We start from the raw sequence: 20,963 nt of genomic DNA, 5'->3' as shown, positions 1-20,963 counted from the left end.
CACACACCCCACCCCACATACACCCCACCCCACACACCCCACCCCACACACCCTACCCCACACACACACCACACACACACCCCAGCCCACACAAACACCCCACTCCACAAACACCCCACCCCACACACCCCACCCCACGTACACACCAGCCCACACACACCCCAGCTCACACACACCCCAGCCCACACACACCCCACCCCACACACACCCCACCCCACACACCCCACTCCACACACCCCACCCCACACACACCCCCCACCCCACCCACACCCCACCACCCACACACCCCACCCCACACACATACCACACCACATCACATACTCACTTTTTGCCTTCCCTCACTGTGAGGGACCATGGGAACATGCAAGAAGATATTTTGCTTATTTTATTCACTGCTGTTTCCTCTATGCCTAGGACATTGCCTGGCATGCTGTAGTTAATTGCTGAGTGAATAATGAATGGAAAACACGATCGATGTATCCTCGTGTGCTTTTGAAAACCCAACTTTTAAAATTATGCTTTATTGAAAATGTGTATCTTTATGAAACCTCATATTTTCATGTCAAACTTTATTTTCTAACTTCATTGTGCCCAAAGATTGAGATTCTCAAACATATTCCTGAAGGTGCTGAGACAGAGCAAGGCCTTCAACGGGAGCTTCAAACTCTTAGGTACATTATCTGTTCATATGATAGCTTTTTTCTTTAAAGAATAGGATTTTTCAACTTTGCTACCTAAAAGGCTTATCGGCCTTATTTCATCCTAATTCCAATCACTCTGTCTTTTATATAATAAATGCTGAAAAAATTGTAAACCAGATCCTCATATAGGTACCAAGATTTGTAATTTAGTTTAAACTCCCTTACTAGCATTGACTGTATTAAACCTTAACTCATCAGAGACAGACATTAATGAAAGAGAGAGAAAAAAATGTCTTTACTTCCAGGGTTCTGGGTAGTATTCTCTCATAAGGCTCCTCCAATAGGAGAACATTCTTGAAAATGACATCAAGCCAGCTTTTAAGAAAAACATGAAGAGTTGATTCCATGATCTCTCTTTGAGAACGGTAGTATGGCAGCAGTGAGAATAAATGAATAAATGTTTACTTTTATAAATATGAGCAAGTTCAAAGCACTGTACCGTTTATAAGAAATGCCCATATATTTTCTGGAGCAATGTCTGTTTTTTTTGTTTTTTTTTAATACTACTTTATCGTTGTATTCTAGATTAGCTAATAGTCAGCTGGAAAAAGAAAAAGCAGAACTAATCCATCAGATAGAACTACACAAAGACCAAAGTGGAGCTCAGAGCACCATACCTGGTAATGTACTTGAGAATACCCTTAAAGCACGTTAGCTAACCCAAGTTTTTTAATTAGCCTGCCTTTATTGTTTGTTCACAGATTTCTGTTAACTATCTTCCTATAGAGTTAAATGCCCAATATAAATTTTTAGATGTTTCTTCCTCCATGCAATAATAAAAATCCCATCGAGGTTTTCGTTTGTAGTGTTAAATAGCAAGTACTGCAGTGTTTTTCTCCTTAAGTTCCATGTGGGTGTTACAGATTTAATCATGATACACTGCTAAGCGATGAATACTAGGTTTGTTGCTTCTAGTTTCTAAGCATAGGCCCTTTTAAGCCCTCTGAACATTTTCTTCTAAATGTTGTCATCTGGTAATTAATTTAAAAACTACATAAGTAAACATTGCCTATATTCTTTTTTTTAAAAAAGTAACTCATCCTTCTGCCTGCTTCCATTCACATGCAGAAATGATTACTCATCATTCCCCTATTCCTATGTGCTTATGTATGCATACATACGTACATACTGTATATGCACATGCGTTCACACACAATGACTAGACGATCCTCATTATTTGTAGGTTCTGTATTTGTGAATTCACCTACTCACTAAAATTTACCTGTAAAACGATCATCAGTACTCATGCTGCTTTTACAAAAACATAGACCAGTGAAAAATTTGACCCACACTTTCCCAGGGGAGATCAACAAGGTGGCGCTCTGCATTTTTTTTTTTTCTTTAATTAAAGGTTATTGAGGTGATAATGGTTAGTCAAGTTACATAGGTTTCAGGTGTACAATTCTGTAATACATCATCTATACGTCACATTGTGTGTTCACCACCCAGGGCCAGCTCACCATCACCATGTATTTGATCGCTTTTACCCTCATCTGCTACCCTCGCTCCCCCCTTACCCTCTGGTAACTGCTAAACTGTTATCTATGTCTATGACTTTTTGTTTCCTTGTCTCGTTCCTTTGTTGCTTTCTTATTTTAGCATTCACACAGAGATGACCAGAGGATGAGACGGGGTAGTGGGGCAGTGCCATTCAGGGCCAGTAGCTCTGGTTCTAGGGTGAGTTGGACTGGGTTTAAATCCCAATTCTGACATTTATTTGTTAGTGGGGCAGCCTCAGGAGAGTCACTTGACACTTCCAAACCTTGTTTTCTTCTTTGAAACAAAACAGAATCTACCAGGATGAGCTGTTTCCAGGATTTCAGATTATAATCTGAGACATATGTGTTTATGTCTATACGCGTATGTGTGTGAGTAGATAGATATAGGTAGAGGCTATACTATCTCTATCTATATATGTATATACTGGAGGTGCCCCAAAATGTATACACATTTTGAGATGTTAACATTTTGATCAGTGTTGTTCAAGCAATAGTTCGCTGTAATGAGAAGTGTCTGGATGCTGACATTAACCACTTTGAGCACCTTTTGTATTTACAGAAGTTAAACATGACTTGTATACATCTTTTGTTATCAGTATATATTAATAGTTTTTTCCTTTCTTAAAGAGTGTATACATTGTTTTGACACCACCTGTGTGTGGGGGTGTGTATTTCCTAAAAGCAATGGTTTAATATACACTAATTCATTGTTCCAGTTGACCGTAACTACTGCAAACAATGAGAAACAATTGTTTGTACTGTATATTTATGATAGCTGATAGCTTGATGGAAATAGCCAAATTTTGTGCCAAAGCATTATGCCAATTTATATCTGAACAATCTTGGACTATTTCATATAGCTTTTTCAATATCCTACCTTATTACTTTGCTACTTTGTATTAAAGCTGTCACGTATGACTTGTACCAGAAACTATACTCAGTGCATTTAAATTCTTGTAGCCCTGTATGGTAGGTACTGTTGTCTCCACTTTACCTGTAATAAGCAGATTGAAAGAGGTTAAGTAATCAGTCCCCAAGGTCACAACAGGTAGGAAGCAGCAGAGGCAAGATGAAACCGAAATCTAGGAAACACCAAAGCTCCTCTCTGTTCCCTGCCATTGACCACGATGCCGCATTGCCTCTTGGTGGCTGAAAGTACAGTCTTGTCTTGACAGCACCTCTCCTAGCCGCCAGCTCAGTATGCTGGACTAGACCCAGGACCAAAGAGCTGTTAGTGCTGTTGACATGAGGCAAGTTCTCTCCAAACCTGTTTTCTTGAGAGGGAATCTCTGAACCTTCATAGTCCTTGTCTGCAGGACATAAGGACACATACCTTATTTCAGATTGCTGAGGCTCAAAATCAAACCATAACTGTTGGAAATTCTAAAGCATTATTTAAATATAAATGGTCATTAAGCTAACTTTTGGAAAGTGCTACACATTACCAATCCGTGTACTATATAGAATCCCACAAGGGGATCAAATATATGGTGATGGAAGGAGCACTGACCCTGGGTGGTGAGCACACAATGGGATTTATAGATGTAATGCAGAATTGTACACCTGCAATCTAAGTAATTTTACTAACCATTATCACCCCAATAAATTTAATAAAAAGTAAAAAAAAAAAAAACCTCAATATAGCATCCAAGTGATTGACAATCAACTGTGTAAAAGACCATTAGCACATTCTGTGAAGGTATGAGGAGGAAGGCTTTGATAAGTATGATTTTGCTCTGCCTTCCAAAAGAAGATGGGTTCTGCTGCCTCTATTCCCATAAGGATGAGGAACGTATTTCCTGTCTCTAACTTATAATTACAGGACCATTTCAAGGGTACCTTAATAGAATATACTTCCTGTACCATTCATGAAAATGTGTTTGCTGCGCATTATTTTCTCAAACTTTCACATTATTTTTAAAACTGTACCCTCCAATGGCTGCCAAATATGATCACATGACACATATATAGTGGCCAATGTGAAGAAAATAGCAGACTAGCAATTAAAAGTAAAAAATACTATTTGCCCTTTGATTGTCATTATAAAATTAGAGATGTTAACTCTGGGGGAGGGAATCCATAAATTCAAACAAAGCCCTAGTGCTGTTTGTGTTCTTACGTATTCCACGAAAGTTTCAGGACTTTGTGTACATCTTTTTTTTGTGTGTGTGTGTACATCTTTGTGTAACCCATCCTGCTTAGCATGCTTTTCACATAGTAGTCATTACACGATAACTGCATACTGATCTACATGGAATTGCTAGGCAGTGCTGCTGGGCCAGCTTATGGTTGTAGCCCCTTACCTAAATCTACTTATTCTTCTGTTGTACTTTTGCTGGGTCTAGAATTTTTCTCTGGAACCTAACAGTCTTCCATGTAAAACTTAACCTCACTCTACACTTCTAACACTTAGCAGATACCTATTCTCTTTGCCTTCTATGGAATTACAATACCTGGCAGAGGTAGCATGTAGTATTCACAGCCTGAAGTGTTTCGGTCATAAAATGCCATATTTTCCAGGCTCTAATTTCATAAATTTTCTCATTCTCTAAAACAAATCATTTATCTTGAACTTACTCAGAATGGGAAAAAGCTGAGTCTAAATTTTGTAATTTTTTTGGCAGTTCCTGGTCAACTAAAGGAAAAGGTAAAAGATTTGGAGAGACAGCTCAAAACCTCAGATCTAGAAAAGCAGCACATGGAGGTAATTAAATATTTAATGTATCTAATTATAGTGTTACAAATGTTTTGCGAAAACAGCTGTTGAAAACTATTTTTATGATCACCTTTTTGAATTCTAAGTATGTATCCTAAAAATTCCTGGGATTATATTTTATATTTGACCTTGAGATTACAAAGTTCATTACATTCAGCTGTCAAAAGTATTTATTAAACAAGAGCTACCAAAAAAAACTGAGATAAAACAAATCAGATAAGAGAAAATTTATTTTTTAATTGTCACAACTATAGATCATTTTTTTAATATTTTCTTAATTTTGGGGCCACATTGCAAACAGTGTCTTTTATTTTTGAAATTCTTTTCAGGAATAGTTCCCTTCCCTTAAAGAAAAGTATTTGCTATGCTTTATCTGTTTAAGAAATCTGTAAAAACACCAAAAGAGCTTGCTATGGGAGTTAAGTATGATTGCTGGCTATTCTAAATGGTTGCTGAAGCTCAAACTGTCTCTTCACTAGATGCATAACTCTTGGCCAGGAAGAAGCCCTAGTGTTTGTTTCCCTGATCATAAATATATTTATAAGAAATTTACCATTATTCATTAAAAAATTAAATATTTGTAAAGAAAATATAAGTGAGATCTAAGCCAAAGAATCTTGACCAAAACAACTTCCATGTTGTGAACAGCCAAGTCTTTTTGGTTGCCTCACTGAGATTATCTGAGTGTACTTCCTTTGGAGAAAGATAAAATCCCAATTGAAGAGCTAAAAAATTTTAGTCAAAGACTGGGACATAACGTACAAAAAAATAATTTGATTTGATAGTTAACAAGTTACTTATACTGTACAATGAAACCTTATTAACAAAATTTTAAGAAAATACTTCTGCCTTTGTAAGTGTATTTGACTATTCAGGTTACTTTGGCTTTCATGTTTGCAATTAAGTCTCTTTAGTTCAAACCTAAAGAGTGCATTATGTACATATATAATTAAGGACAATATGTTTTTACTAGGAGGAAATAAAAAAGCTGAAGAAAGAACTGGAAAATTTTGATCCTTCATTTTTTGAAGAAATTGAAGATCTGAAGTATAATTACAAAGAAGAAGTGAAAAAAAATATTCTTTTAGAAGAAAAGTTAAAAAAACTTTCTGAACAATTTGGAGTTGAATTAACTAGTCCTGTTGCTGCTTCTGAACAGTCTGAAGATGAAGATGGAAGTCCTGTTAATTTCCCCAATTAAGGGCAGTTATAACTATAAATTATTTAACTATTTATTAACTTTATAAGTTAAAATTCCATCTGGAAATCAAGCAAGTCTCTGACCTACATGATTTCCTTCCCAATACCTTGTGCCTTTATCTAAATTGGAATTTTTAGTAAATAAAATTATATGAAATTTTTAACATTAGAAAAGTATATTTTTGAAGATTTTTAGAATAAGTTATGACTATTACATAGGCAAAGATCTACGGTCAATTTCTGTACATTTATAATGTTTTGATTAAGTTTTAAACAGTATGAGGATAAACTTTAACAAAAATTTTAGCATTTAAAATTGGGTTTTACATATACTTAGCTACATATATGTGTTAAGGTTTTCAAATTTTCTGTATATCTATAATTTTACATATATATCTACAAATATGAGGTCAAGCCATGTTTTTTTAAATGTCTGCAAGATTAGGTTAAATTCAGCTTAAACTATTTAATTTTGAAAGTAAACTATCCAAAATTGTTAGTTTAATTGGTGTCTTTAAATTACCACTCAGTTATAGCGGACAGAATCCAACTTTTGTACGAGCTGAGGAACTTACCATTACTTACATTTTAAAGTTCATTTGCTGATTCTAAGTAAGATTCTGAGAAGATATTTGCAACTGGGAAATTCATTTCTTCAAATGTTAGAAGGCATATATTGCTACATCAGACACTGAACAATAGGAACCTTTTAAACATGGCAGAATATTCAAGATTCAAATATAATAATAAAGCTGGTTTTTAATTGCATTTCCAGTTTACACATCGAGTATTATATCTTTGAGCCTACCAAATTTCTGATTATCTATTTTTGAAAAATGATTAAACAAACACTTAGTATCAAAAATATAGTCATATTTGTATGGGTTCATGTTGATAATTACTGGTTTTGAATTCATATAAGTTTCTGGAGTTGGCCAGCATAAGCCAAGATGATGGCGATGGACCTGAAACGAGAAAAAAAGGATACCAGCTTTCTCTTGTATTATCTTTATTCACTTGCAAATATTTATTGTAAGTGCCTACCATCTGTCAGGCACTATTTAAGGCTCCACTTTATCTTACCCTTTTTTTTTTCCATAGCTGTTCTCCTCCTGACATATTACATATTTACTTGTTTACTATCTATCTTCCCCATTAGAATGTGAGCTTCATGAAGGCAGAGACATTGTTTTGTTGACTCTGTATTTCCAGCACCTGGAAACACGCCAGGAACATAATCAGGGGATCCATAAAAATTTAATGACTGATAGTTTGTTGCTGAGTACAGAAGCTAGCCAATTGAAAAATGTGGGTGGGGAGTCATTCTAATCAAAGGGAATGTCCTGTGACAGAATGGTGTTTTTTATCTGCAATTAGTTAAGTAAGGTTACAACATATACAATGTGGGTGTTTAGGAGATGGGGTAGAGGCAGTTCCACCAAGTTCCAGGAGCCAGGTCATGAAAAGTCTTAAATGTTTTAAACAGTTTTATGCAGGGAAGTACATTCTCATTCATTCATGAAGAATGGACAGTGCAGGAGTAAGACTGCTAATTAACGTTTAAGAGGATGAAATAATAATTCCAGCATGAATCTTGCCTTAAATTAAAATTAACAGCTAATTGGTTGGGTAGAAATATACAGATTCAATAGATCATCAGAATCTTTAAGAACTGATAAATGGATGTATGAAGTAATGGAGAGTGGGGTTAAAATGCTGTCTAAGTTTTTGGCTTAAGTGAATTAATTGTTGGAGTCAGGGGGTTGATGTGACTAGGTCCAGTTTTGAACATGACAAATTTCAGGAACCTGTGAGAAATCAGAGACAAGTCCAGGAGACAGACAGAAAGGGTTCAAGGTGTAAAATAATTCATCCTTTATACTCTGACCCTTGCATTCTTAACTAATTCTATAACCAAGTAAGTTTGGGAAATGTTAAATTAAACTAAGTTAGTGCAGCATGTCTCAGAGAGCACTGAAGTACAACGTGAATTTCCAAGAAGGGAGTATGCAGTACGTGAGGTTTCCACACATTTTCATCCCTTTCATTTTGAAGCACATCTAGAAGAACCAATGCCCCATAGAATAAATAAATACACATTGGGAAACATTATCACGTAAAGAATGACGGCACATGCGGTGAGGAAATTAAATTTCTTTACTGCAGCATCAGAAATACTGCAATGTGTAGAGAGTATTGTAGTGCCATTTCTTTGTTTTAGGAACATAAGACGACATAATTCCACAAGCTATTTTCTGCCATTACCTTGGTTAAATAGCCATCATTGCAGTGCCACACTATTCCTTCGATTTTACCCTCTCTGCAGCTTTCAAACCAGGACAACAAATCACTGTGCTTCAGGGAAGGTAGATTTCTTATTTGAAATGCTCCATGCGGTATAAGAAGATGTAATGGATGCGTCTTGCTTCCTAACCCTATATGATAAAATTTTCCATTAGCCATACAAAGGTTTCAAAAAGAATGAGAAAATTTATCTCTCCAACTAAAAAACCTTTTAAAATATATAAGAATAAATTTACCAAAAAGTTTAGCTGGTTTCCTTGAAGAGAGAAATACTACAATAACTCTCACTCAAAAATGGCACCTTATCCCATTATATCTAAATTCTACCTTCCTGTATTCTATACCAGGGCTTCGCAAACTGCCCTGTGGGTGAAATCCAGCCAGATGCCTGTTTTTGTAAATAGTTTCAATGGAACACCCATTCATTTAAGTACCATCTATGGCCTATTTCAGAGGTATGGCCCACAAAATCTAAATATTTCCGATTTGACCATTTACAGAAAAAGTCCGCCAACCCCTCCTATACACCATTAACCACATTAAACTATAATTCAATGTTTGCCAAACAGCTACGCCGTATCCCATAACTTTTATAATTACTATTTTAGCTTCTTTCCACCTGCCAATCAGTTTGCTTCTGAGCTCTAGATAGGATTGTGCCTTTCTAGCTTTAATGTGTCTTCATCCATCCCCGTCAACAGTGGACTCCAAAGTGCCCTCAGGACTTGTACTCAATTCATCATAACTTCATATGTTATTCACTGCCAATTATTTACTTTATGCTTAGTTATTAATTAATGCTAAATTAATTGCCCAGCTATGAAAAGCACATCGTGATTTTCGTTCGGCTCAGTTCACCTAAATTTTAAAAATTCAAGTTACACTTGAATAATTAACCTCTCATACATAGTTCTTTAATGTTATTATAGAAAAGAACAAGAGGCTAAAATCAACCTTTTGGATTATTAAAATGGTTAAATTTCTCCATGGACATAAAATTAATAGAAATGGTTATAATCCTAGGTTACTTTACTCAAATGTATTGGTCATTTCTTTAGCATGTGTATGTGTTTAAATTGAACCTAGGCAGTTCTCTTTATAAGTGAGTTACTGTAACTAAAGAGAAAAATGGCTTTACTCACCATATGGGTTCCCATTAATATTGGTTCCTATTAGCTCCAGTGTTTGTTCTAAGAGATCCGATAGTGGCACTGCACTGATTTCCAAAAGACCAGGATCATCAGGATGATGCTTCAGTACCAGGGCAAGTTCAAATTCATAGTTAACTACAGAGGAATGCCAGCAATACTGTTTGTTGTTTTTCTCCACTGGTACCCAACCTGTCATTTAAAGAAAAAAAGTGGTTTTTTACTATGTTGTTTTTCTCTGCACTGAGACTTGAGGTAATTTTTATTTTTGTTGTAAATTTCCCGTATCTTCTAGATGTTTCATCACACACAGGTATCACTTTCAAAATCAGTGGAAATACCAATTTTACTACTCTTTTAATTATAATCATTTTTTAATTATAGGGTTTCATTTTTTATTCTGTTGAGGAATTAACTTATCTGATTATTCACTACAGAGCACCCACCATTCTTCTACTAGAAAATTCACCTTTTCAATAAGAACTGAGCACCATTCTAAGACAGCATGAAAACCTTTTTTTATGTTTTTAAGTTTTCTCTACCTTCAGTTCAGTTTCAGGGACAACAGGTATATGCAGTAACTGTTCCAGTTTATTGTATTGTTTTAATATTTACTTAAAGATATATTGATTCCACATTTATTGAAGATAGAATACAAGTACTGGTTATTTCCCTCCCAACTTCTGTTGCCTGGAGAGACTTCCTCATTGTGGAGCATTCCTTACAGAAAAAAGAAACTGGAACTTATGCCTCTGTGACCCTCGTATCTCTGGCCTTCATTACCCAGATGAATGTAATAACCTCTTTGTTGGTCTACTTGTCTCCAGTAAAACCCACCCATTTTAATTATAGTTCTATTTTAAAATTTTAAATTTAGTTCTGCTGTACTCGTTTAATAATCATCTTTAGGATTAACCTCACATCTCTTTACATGGAATACCGCATCTCCAGCCTCAATTTTTATAACCTCTTCACATGTCATACACCCTAAACATTCCAGCCAGAATGAAGTGTTAAATAAAATTTCCAGAAGACTTCATGATCTCTTCGGGAGAGTTTGCCTAAGCTGACCCTCTTCCTTGCCAGCTAACTTCCTGTTCTCAAGCTTCAGAATAGATGTCCACTCCCCTTAGAAGCCTCTAACCATCACAGATTGAACCTTAATGCTTCCTCTTCCCTCCAACTGCACCTTGTGTACTCTTTTCATTCTTAAACTATTATTGGTGGATTTCCCCTAATGTCTAACAAGATCTCTGAGGACAAGGGCTCTGATCTTCATGTTTGTATTACTAGAACCTAAGAGTACTTTGCACATTATAGGTACTCAAGACATGTCTGTTAAACTGAACCTTAATCTGGGGCACCCTTTTACTCAGCACACTTGCAAATATTTTCCCACCCCCAGTAAAACTACTTGTGACACACCTATTTTCACCTCCCTTAATTGAATTAGTCTTCTAGGATCTTTCAAAAAATATACACCTCCCTTAATTGAATTTTCACCTCCCTTAATTGAATTAGTCTTCTAGGATCTTTCAAAAAATATACACATATTGTTAGTGCCAATCTAAAATGTAAAGGCTCAATTATCTCACTTCAGACAAGGTCAATCATCTGATCTATCCTGACAACATCTTGAAGGCCTCTCCCACCCAATGCTTTACTAATTTTTGAGTTTATCGACAGTCAACTGTCCATCTTAGAAAAGATTATAAACTGAGAGGATATTCTTGATACAAACCATCTTTAGTATAAATAACTAAGCTTCACACAAATTAGACTCAGAAATTATGTGCTAAACAGATAAATACTTTGAAGAACCAGATTAAAATTAAATTCTGTAATTTCTAATCAAATGGATCTTTTGTTCTTTATCCCAGTAAACACAAAACTGCATTTTAGAAGAGATTTCATTATACCAGGAATGTGTCCATTTTCATCAGGCATCGGATTTCCATTTAATTGTTCTACTTCCTTCGCTGGTATCCAGCACTCTGGAACAGGTCTGAAGTCCTCTTCAACATTCCAAAAAAATTCTGAAAGAGATAATCTTATATGTGGCGATACTTTAAAACACATATAATCCTGAACAATTTCAAAGTGGGAATATCTAATAAGCCCCATAATATCAGGTATCATATAATGATTCTGCATTATCACTACAGTGTGACTATACTTCTCAGGGTTAGGGGACTAACAGTTTCAAATTTTCAAATTTGGACATACCAGCATTTGTAAATAGGGGTAACAGTCTAAGTAAAGTAGCCAATATTCCAGTATGTATAGATTTCTGATGAATTTTTAACGTACTATGAATACAAATATATAGATTATATATATGAATGAGTAGATATGTAATGATAAGTGTATGTATCTACTTATATAATATCTAGAGGTATTTTAATTTAATGATTAAAAATATTAATAATCTTTTGAGATTTGTGCCTGATTATAAAATTACATGTTTGTCACTTAGGCAATCAAAATATGTTGCTCATTATATATATACATGTATATGTATATGTATAAATATATATACATATATATGTACATATGTATATGTACATATATATAGTAATTTGTATATTTTAAAAAATTGATGTACTATAATGAAGAGACACAGAAATGTTAGGAAAAACACTTAAAAATATTTTAATGTTCTTTTACATACAAAGATACTCAATTCTAATTTCTTCTTTTTCCAAAGTGCTTAAATTATTCAAAAGGATATAATGTACAGAAACAGCACAGCAAGAAATGTCACAAATTTCAGCTATTTAAATCATGAAAAGCTTTTTAAAAAAGACCCACTAACCTTTTGAGTTTTGTTTTGAATGTAGAAAATTTTTAAATCTTTTGTCAGCTAGTTTGTTAGGTTTTCTATCTAGTCGAGCCCAAAGATATGGCCGACCTAAAAAAATAATAATAAAAGGAAAAGAAAAGTATTAAATGGCAAACAATAAAACTTACCTCGAAAAACTTTCAGAATAAAATTTTTCAATAAATGGTAGGGTCATCTTCTCCAAGAGAAGCAACCCTAGAAGACAAAGTGACATATGCAGTATAACAGACATATCCTACCTAGCAGTACCTGATGTAAGCCTTCCATCTTTAGTTAAGTGACCCTCTCATAAGGACATTGCAAGCTGTTATTATAACTTGCATTTATAAGAAACTGAAGCTACCTCTACTAAATGGAAATATAACCAGATAACTGTATTCATACCTTCCCTGAAACATGAGGGTTCATTCCTGAAGATCTGGACTTTGGCTAAGCTGTTTTGCATGGCTCTGACCACTGGTCACGGCATGAAACCTTCATTAACAGTAACACGGGAAGTTTCAGGGCAGTGTGACAGCATTCTGTATTAGTGACAGTGAGCCCAGGGAGTTGCTCCTTGTCTCAGTGACACTCCTGGAGGGCTCTGCTGTTGGTGCTGGTTACTTAGCAGGAAGATGCCTTTGTGACCAATGAAACAAAAATCCCCACCTGAGACTCCAGTTTCTGTTCCAAGTTTCAGAGGTGTTCCCTACATATATCAGGGGTTCCTGATTTGAGAGAGAGTGTGTTCTGCCAGGGCCTGAACGTTTGGGTGAGGGGGAGGGAACAAGAGCTTTCACTTAACCTCTCCCAACCCTTTGTTGTGAAATAGTCTCTGGATGTGATGTACACCCTAACTTTAATACTGGTGCTATATTATGTATCTTTCACCTGTAACAAACTGTGGATTTGTAAGCATTGTCATTTTGGGTCCTCTAACTTTTCTTTAGCAATCCAACTTACTCAACTGCCATCATTATACATAATCACACACAATGATGGACACTGAAGTTTCTTAATATAAATATAGAAGAACTAGATTAAAATTAATATTGTCATTTCTGGTTGAATGGACCTTAGGTTCTTTTTACTAGTAAACAAAAAATTCATTTCACTCACATCCATTAAGATGGCTACTATTTAAAAATATACATATAATAAATACCAAGTGTGGGTGAGACGTGGAGAAATTCGAACCCTGTGCACTGCTGATGGGAATGTAAATAGTGCAACTTCTATGGAACACAGAATGGAAGTTCTCAAAAAATGAAAAACAGAACTACCATATGACCCAGCAATTCCACTTCTGGGTATATACCCAAAAGAACTGGAAGCAGGGTCTCGAAGAGGTATTTTTTACACCATGTTCATAGCATTATTCCCAACAACCAAAAGGTGGAAGCAGCCCAAGTATGCGCTAGTGGACGAATGGATAAACAAAATACCAACTATTACTCAGCCTTAAAAAGGAAGGAAATTCTGATGCACTACAACATGAATGAACTTTCAGGACATCATGCTAAGTGAAATAGGCAGTCACAAAGAGACAAATTCTGGATGATTCCACTTATATGAGGTTCCCAGAGTAGTCAAAATCATAGAGACAAAGTAGAATGGTGGACAGAGGGGGAATGGTGTGTTGTTTAATGGGTACGTAGTCTCCGTTTTGCAAGATGGAAGGAGTTCTGGTAATCCAGGGTGATGACAGCAGTACAACAAGGTGAACTATACACACCACTGTACTGTATACACACCACTGGGCTGTACACTTAAAAATGATCATGATGGTAAATTTTATGTTATGTGTATTTTATCACAATTTAAAATGAAAAACTTTTTCATTTTTATATAACGAAGATAATTCCTAATACCAGAAATGTATCTAATTTGCATTTAACTGTTCTACCTCTCCTGCTGGAATTGAGAGGTAATTTCACTATCCAAAAGAAATCACAAATATTTCCCCTTTTCAAACACTTTTTCCCTTAACACAGTTGACAATTTCTATTTCAGTTTCTTCCTCTTTTAAAGTCATTTAAACAAATCAGAGAGATTAATAGTAATAAAAACCAATGGAATCAGCACTGGGATCAGCTGTAGGGTCACACAAACCCAGGTCCTATCACCAGGTCAGCCATTCATTAATTATATATGGTCTTGGACAAATGACTTCAATTCTCTGAGTCTCATATTCTGTATCTGTGAACCAGAGAATTTATTGTGCAAATCAGAGATAACACATATAAAGCAATTATAATATGGTATGGCCTTTAAATGGGTATAAAGTACACATTACTTACCTTCCTCCCCCAAGAAAGGAGAGAGGAACCCCGATGTAATAAATAACAATTGTGATTTTATTACTTTGCACTTATACTTAGGCTTCCAAGGATTTATGAAGATCAAATGCCCCATTTCAGATATACATATAGTTTGTAAAGTGATTAAGAAATATAAACACTTATAGTTTTATTTTACCTTTGTAGGTAGTAACATAACAACAGGTTCCATCCACTTTTTCTGTTGGAATTGCACTGTGTATATCTGCATCTAATGCCTTGTGACTTATAGTTTCAGTTGCCAAAACTTTAAATGGCTTAAAAGAGAGAGAGAGAGAGAGAGAAAACTGGTTTAACACAGAGAGCATCATGCCTTCAGCACTCTCACCTGGACTGTTTTTAATTTCACTAGTTCTAAGGGGCAATCTCCTGTTTATTCTACAAGACAATTTAAAAATATTTTGTCGGTGAAGTTCTCAGGAATCACCTCCTCCTTTCTGTGCTATCACAGCAATACCTGTTTTTCCACACAGATTTTAAATTATTCACATGTTTCTTTTCCACCATAATAAGCTTGACACCAGGAACCTTCCTAGTAGTGCTGCATCCCTAACATAGGTGTTCAGTCTATTCAATCATTTACTTGACGATTATTTGCCAAATGGGTTAAGCATTGCCCTCGGGCGTAGGGAATAGACAGGTGCACAAAAACGTCCCTGACTTTGGTGGAATTTTCATTTTAACAAGGGAGACAACAGTAACAAAATGTGTAATACAATGTTAGGTGTGGTAAGTGCTAAGGAGAAAAACGGGGACCCTTTGAGCTTTATTAGTAGCAAACTGCGTATTTATGGCTTTTCTACTGACAGGAAGACAAGACAAAAGAGGATCAAGAATGGAGGGAAAGACTGTTTCTACGATTCCTACCAACTTTTCATCTGTATTTCTATTTTTGAGTAAAGCTTATTTCACTGTCTTATAGTCTAAATTATTCGATGTAACATTCATCTCACATAATGTGAAAAAACACTGCACAATATAAACATTATACTGGTATGTACAGGCTTAAGACTGTAAGTGGAAGTTTTACAGTTGAGTAAACGTAAGACAGTAGCTCCATTCTGGTGTTGATTCAGTACTTTTAAGATAAAACTGAATGACTGGGGGATTTATCACTAACTTAGGACATCAGAATCAGAGGATATCAATTTAACTTGTGGTGGTAGAGCTAAGAAGGTTTAGCCCACTAGTGAGTGTGAGTGTGTGTGTCTGAGTGTGTGTGTGAGTGTGTGTGCAAATTTATCAAAGATCCTAGGGAGACCACTCTGCTCCTGAGGGGTATAAATACCCCTTCCATAAGTTATCTACCACCCTCCGCTATGGACGTGTCCAAAGGACAACAAGAGGTACAAGAGACACCTTCTCTACTTGCCATTCAAGACTTTGAGACAGGACTGGAAAAATAAGGCACGTGTGTATAAAAACTAATAGAGAACAGAGTGGACCTCTACGAACTCTGGGTAGGCAAAATCACTGGGATAACAAGCAGTTTATAGAGCAGGTCTGATTGAAAAAATTAAATATTCTGCAGGTGACCCAGGCAGCGTTCATACCCGAAGTAAAAATACAGAGACAGGATTGTGCCAGGTATGCTGCCGGATTAGGACTCTGCTAGAACAGAGAATTCCCAGTAAGTTAGGTGAGAGAGTAGATGGGGCCCGATGAACAGGAAGCGCGGAATTACAGTTAAGGAACTGTAAGCCACGCTATACGCAATACTGTAAGCTACTCTCAACTGCAGAGGGACAAGACGAGGGTTTCGTGTTCCTGGTGGAAGGTACTTTTACAAACTATACAGCGTTGAGGATCACAGCTCCAGTGATGGCCACGTGTCATGTATATATTAGGTGTATCAGAGCTTAAAAAAAAGGAAACCTTGACAATTACTCCAGTAGCACGTGTAGGGTTCGGACTAGGAAAGCACATAACAACGATCCTTCTGGTGGCAAAAACGAACCCTCAGGCTGTGCAAGAATAAGCAGGGCGTAAAACCCCGAGGACCGTAAGTGCAGCGATGAGAGCCGGAAGGAGGACAGAGCGGGACGGCGGGAGGTACAAAGCGCCCAGCGGACGGAACATCGGGACAAAATGACTCCAGGGCTCACTCTAACTCAGCACATACTTATCTGGAGCCTGCCGGAACTAGAGAGAACGCGGGTCTCCGCCCTGAAGGCCGCGTGAGTCGGGAAGGTGAGGAGCAGGCCGGTGGGACTAAGGCCGGGGCGGGAGGTCGGTGTCAAAGGTACGCGCTGATTTTGCAGGAGTCGCAAGCACTCAGCTGCTAAGTGGGGCTTCTGCTGGCAAGGACTGGGCGACATAGGCAAGCGTCCTCCCGACACAGGTCACCCACCATTCGCCGGGACCTACTAAGGTCCCCGCGTGCGGGGCGAAGGGAAAACCCTGACAGGGACGGGAGCCCCGAAACGAGAAGGCGGTAGGGAACCACTGGGAACGGCGTCTCAGGTCGGCGCTTTAGTGCCCTATGAGGCCGGTTGTCACCACTGACGGCGGTTCCCAGGCCAAGCAGGTCGTCTAACGACTCCACCTTGTCACCACACTCTTAAAGAAGTAACGCGTGCACTGCAGTGGGAAACCCTCAGGGGGTCTTCCTCAAACGGCAGGAACCTGAGAAGGAAGCAGTATTAACGAGGATGTAGGCTTTCAATTTCCACGCGAGGGCAAGTCAGAATCGCCTGATCAGAAAACGTCTCTTGCAGATTTCCTCCCTGGCACCGAAGACACAAGCAGCAGGACATCAGGGCGGAGACTGCTCCCGCGTCCCTCCCCTGGGAAACCTGCACAAGCTCCCGGCCCGCGGGGCGCCTCCGCCGGGTTCGAGCGCAGCCAGCCCCGCGGAGCGAAGCCCCCGTTCTCCTCAGTACCTGATGCTCCCTTTTGCTGGAAGGCTCCTCTTTCACTTCCGTCACAAACACACACGGCATTTTCCGCTGCACCGAGCCCAGGCGCCTCATGGCGGGCCCAACAGGCAGTGGGATTGGAAAGCGAACCTCTGAAGAACGCCGGGTCCTGCCGGACGCAGGAACCAGCCGCGGCGCTCAAGCCACGCACACTTTTACGCCCAGGAACGGCAGCAGCGCCCACGTCCCCAAACACCGAGCGTGAGGCGGGACGTCCGCCCGGAAGCGGCCCCTTTGCCGCAGCGCCTTCTGGGAGTTGTAGTGCTGGAGCCGAAATAGCCCCGAGGTACGTTCCTGCGAGCGTTCCCTCGGGTTCTAAGGACCATAAAAACACAAATCCGTTTCTGGGTGGGTGTGCTTAACCACACGGAGTAACCGACGATATTTATGAAAATTAAATATTATCCAGTTATAAACAACAAATCATTTCAATGGTGATTTAACACCATTCTGAGGAAACCTACTTACTTGTTATGTTTAATAATTTCCTGGGGCAAGCAGTGTAGAAGTTTAGAAATATCCAGAGACGTCCGAAGGCCGAATGAAAACCGACATCCCAGGAAGATGTTAGAAAACACTACAATTAAAACGTCTGGAGCAAAAATAATTGACATTTGGATTATGCCTCGTTGTGCGCAATGATATAGGCAAAATTTATTCTGATTATGGAGTGCAACGCTTAGCCTTAAACTAATCCAAAATCACATTAATACCAATAACCAGACTTTGATCTCAATTTTTTTTCATAGAAATCTCATTTATCTTAACTATGAGCTCCAACAGAGTCCAAATGGCTTCAGTAGTTGTAGTGAATCGATTACAGAGCTAAAAACATCTTTGATTATTGCTGGAAAGAATATTGGCAAATAGTGATAAGAGAGTTGATGACTGAATAAAGTAAACGTTAAATACTTAGTAATAATAGCCTTTCCATCTCATCGAAGGTAATAATCTTCAATGGTGGAGTTTTCAGTACTGCGTTTTTATGTATTTGGACAAGGAAAAGGTCTCATTTATATAATTGTCTTCTCTGCAAGTACCACACGGTACAGCATGTTGCTGTCTTAGCCCTTGGAAAAAATAAACAACTTTGTCTCCCTTGGAGTATCTATACATAAGGGAGTTACCAAAGAATAAAATATCCCTGAAAATAGTTTAGTGTTTTGATTGCTGGATTCAGAGGAGACGGAGGAAAGAAGAGATTTGCCATTTTAAAGTATTTACTTTTTTTTTCTGCTATGTTTGATGTTCTCATAGGAAAACACAAAATGGCCAAAAAGAATTTTTGTTAGTGGGTATTCCTGATGCTGGCTGCAAGATCTTGAGACCCAAACCTTAGCATTTTATAGTCAAGAACCACTGACTTTTTTGTTCCTCCAAAGGAATCCTAAAAAGCAGCTTGTTTCATAAGTCTTAAGCAACAACAATTAACCCTCACAGCTATCAACTGTCATTTCCCAAACTGCAACAGAATCTTCTAGATGCAACATTCTGTCATTTCTGAGAAAGGGTCATCTTCTAAAACATTCCAGTTGCTTTCCGAATAGTAGCCGCAAGGCTAATCATTCCTCAAGAAGCACTCCTTTACTTCCAGTGCTTTGGTTTCATCAGTGCCTGGAGCAAAGCCTCTGGCAGAAACAAGAGTTCAAGTCAGGAGAGAGCCACAGGACCAATTCCCAATTATAAACCGACTCCCACTCCGGATGGGCAGCAACAGCCAGCAGTTTTGTCAGATTCTCATCAGTCTGAAGAGCCATCTAGGAGTAACTACCAGCCCCCACACTTAAAGTGGTGTTATTGGACTACAAACTGGAAGAAAGACTTTCTTCTCTGATGTATTAGTAGTGTTCTAGCATGCACCTAAGATGAAAGTCACTTAATGTGAGTTTACCTTGGCCAACACAAAATGTTTACAGAATTTTTGTGCCTACTCCCAGCTGCAGAGGCAAATTTCCCATTACTCCATTAAAGGGAGAAAAAATCCTCATGCTTTCAGGGTCATAGCTTTCCCTGAAAGACAACAACAGGAAAGAAGTGAGTAAGGAAAAGGAAAGCGGGGGAGAAGAAAAGAGGAAAAAAAAAAAGAGAGAGAGAGATTAGGGCTCCAGTCATTCTAAAGACTATGGAAATGTACAGATCTATTTACTGTTCTTTGCAATGACGAAAAAAAAAATCCCATTTAGTTTGACTTGTTTTTGCTGTGTCTAATGAAATATAGTAGTTTACAATGTACTTGAAGAAGTAAAAACATCATGTTAGCCTCTCCCCTATGTAAAACATGGATTTTCACAATGGCCGTAATCGTGGTGTTATATGTAATCATACAATAATGTTCTTGGTAACAGTATTTGGAAATACTCCAGTGAAGCTAAAAGTTGATAGGTGGAGAGAGTTTTTCTGGAGGCAAAGTCCAATAAAGATAATTCTTAGGGGTGTTTCTCCCAATATCCTATGTGCTTAAGATAGATACTTTGTTGTAGAGTTAGAAGGTAGAGCAAAGCAAAAGGCAAGATAGTAGATTTTTCCATAACTCTTTGCTAATATATTCAAGTGGATAGCCAAATCTTTACTCTCTACTTCTTGATTTACTTTTACTACTGCCTGGTTCTTTTTATTATTTTCTCTTATTTACAATTGTGGCAAACAATAGTTTCTTATTTTATTTCCTCGATTTTTACCCCAAAGCATTAGTATTCAAACAGTTCATACCAAGTTAGTTGTTTTACTTCAACAAAATTGAAATCCATACATCTTGATCTTTTTAGTTTCCAATTAAGAGTACATAGCAATTTAAAAACCCATTTTGATCTAGTATAATTTGTCATCTCAATGACATCTTCTATGTCACCTACTATGAATATTTTTATTAATTTCTTCTAGGTTCTATTACGTTTAATAAAGATACTAAGATGAAGAAAGACCTCAACTGCTGCTTGAAATGTCTCATTCTGGGAATCAGAATACTTCGCTTTCAACAAATTCTCAAAATTTGCAAGCGCTCTGGAATCTTTCTGCTTTAGGAAGAAGCTCTTCCTCCTTATACAATGGATGAAAAATGAATGGAATATAGCTACAAGATGAATAAGTAGTTTAATTTAAGACACCTATTGCAATATTGCAATCTGAATATTTTTTCTCCATGTCAGTGGATAGTGGTGAGTACATATTTAAATAATTTATCTTGGAATATAGATAATATTTCCTGTTTAAAATTTTAGTTTTGTTTTCAAACCATACATAGAAATAAGGTTTAGAAAATAGCCATTTATTTGTGAAATACTTAATACTTTCAAGTTATGAAATTATGAACTAGTTTA

General features: G+C 37.3%; 2 protein-coding genes across 10 annotated transcripts in view; one reads left to right on the top strand and one right to left on the bottom strand.

Moving 5' to 3' along the window:
• Positions 1–6,881, top strand: part of CEP290 (centrosomal protein 290) — a 91,574-nt gene extending 84,693 nt beyond the window's left edge. For 6 of the 8 annotated variants that reach the window (XM_081058295.1, XM_081058294.1, XM_081058293.1 and 3 more), the window contains 4 exons: positions 598–671; positions 1,227–1,321; positions 4,825–4,904; positions 5,890–6,881. In XM_081058295.1, the coding sequence (XP_080914421.1) occupies positions 598–671; positions 1,227–1,321; positions 4,825–4,904; positions 5,890–6,117 (477 nt within the window). In that variant the 3' untranslated portion in view covers positions 6,118–6,881. The remainder of the gene's footprint in view (positions 1–597; positions 672–1,226; positions 1,322–4,824; positions 4,905–5,889) is intronic. The other 2 variants (XM_081058299.1, XM_081058298.1) reach the window with 1 other exon arrangement.
• RLIG1 (RNA 5'-phosphate and 3'-OH ligase 1) lies at positions 4,901–17,879 on the bottom strand. Of its 2 annotated transcripts, none has more exons than XM_081058300.1 (7): positions 17,611–17,879; positions 14,868–14,985; positions 12,384–12,479; positions 11,488–11,604; positions 9,563–9,760; positions 8,382–8,551; positions 4,901–7,081 (listed from the first exon to the last, which is right to left on the bottom strand). In XM_081058300.1, the coding sequence occupies exons 1-7, from the start codon at positions 17,698–17,700 to the stop codon at positions 6,893–6,895; spliced, it is 978 nt and encodes a 325-aa protein (XP_080914426.1). In that variant the 5' UTR covers positions 17,701–17,879; the 3' UTR covers positions 4,901–6,892. The 2 variants fall into 2 exon arrangements, with proteins under 2 accessions (XP_080914426.1, XP_080914427.1); XM_081058301.1 differs by lacking the exon at positions 4,901–7,081 and adding an exon at positions 7,131–7,924 and having other exon boundaries at positions 17,611–17,867.
• Between the last annotated feature and the right edge of the window lie 3,084 nt (positions 17,880–20,963).

Source organism: Rhinolophus hipposideros (assembly GCF_964194185.1).
Source record: "Rhinolophus hipposideros genome assembly, chromosome: 9".
NCBI lineage: Eukaryota > Metazoa > Chordata > Mammalia > Chiroptera > Rhinolophidae > Rhinolophus > Rhinolophus hipposideros.
This window is presented reverse-complemented; position numbering and strand designations above follow the sequence as displayed.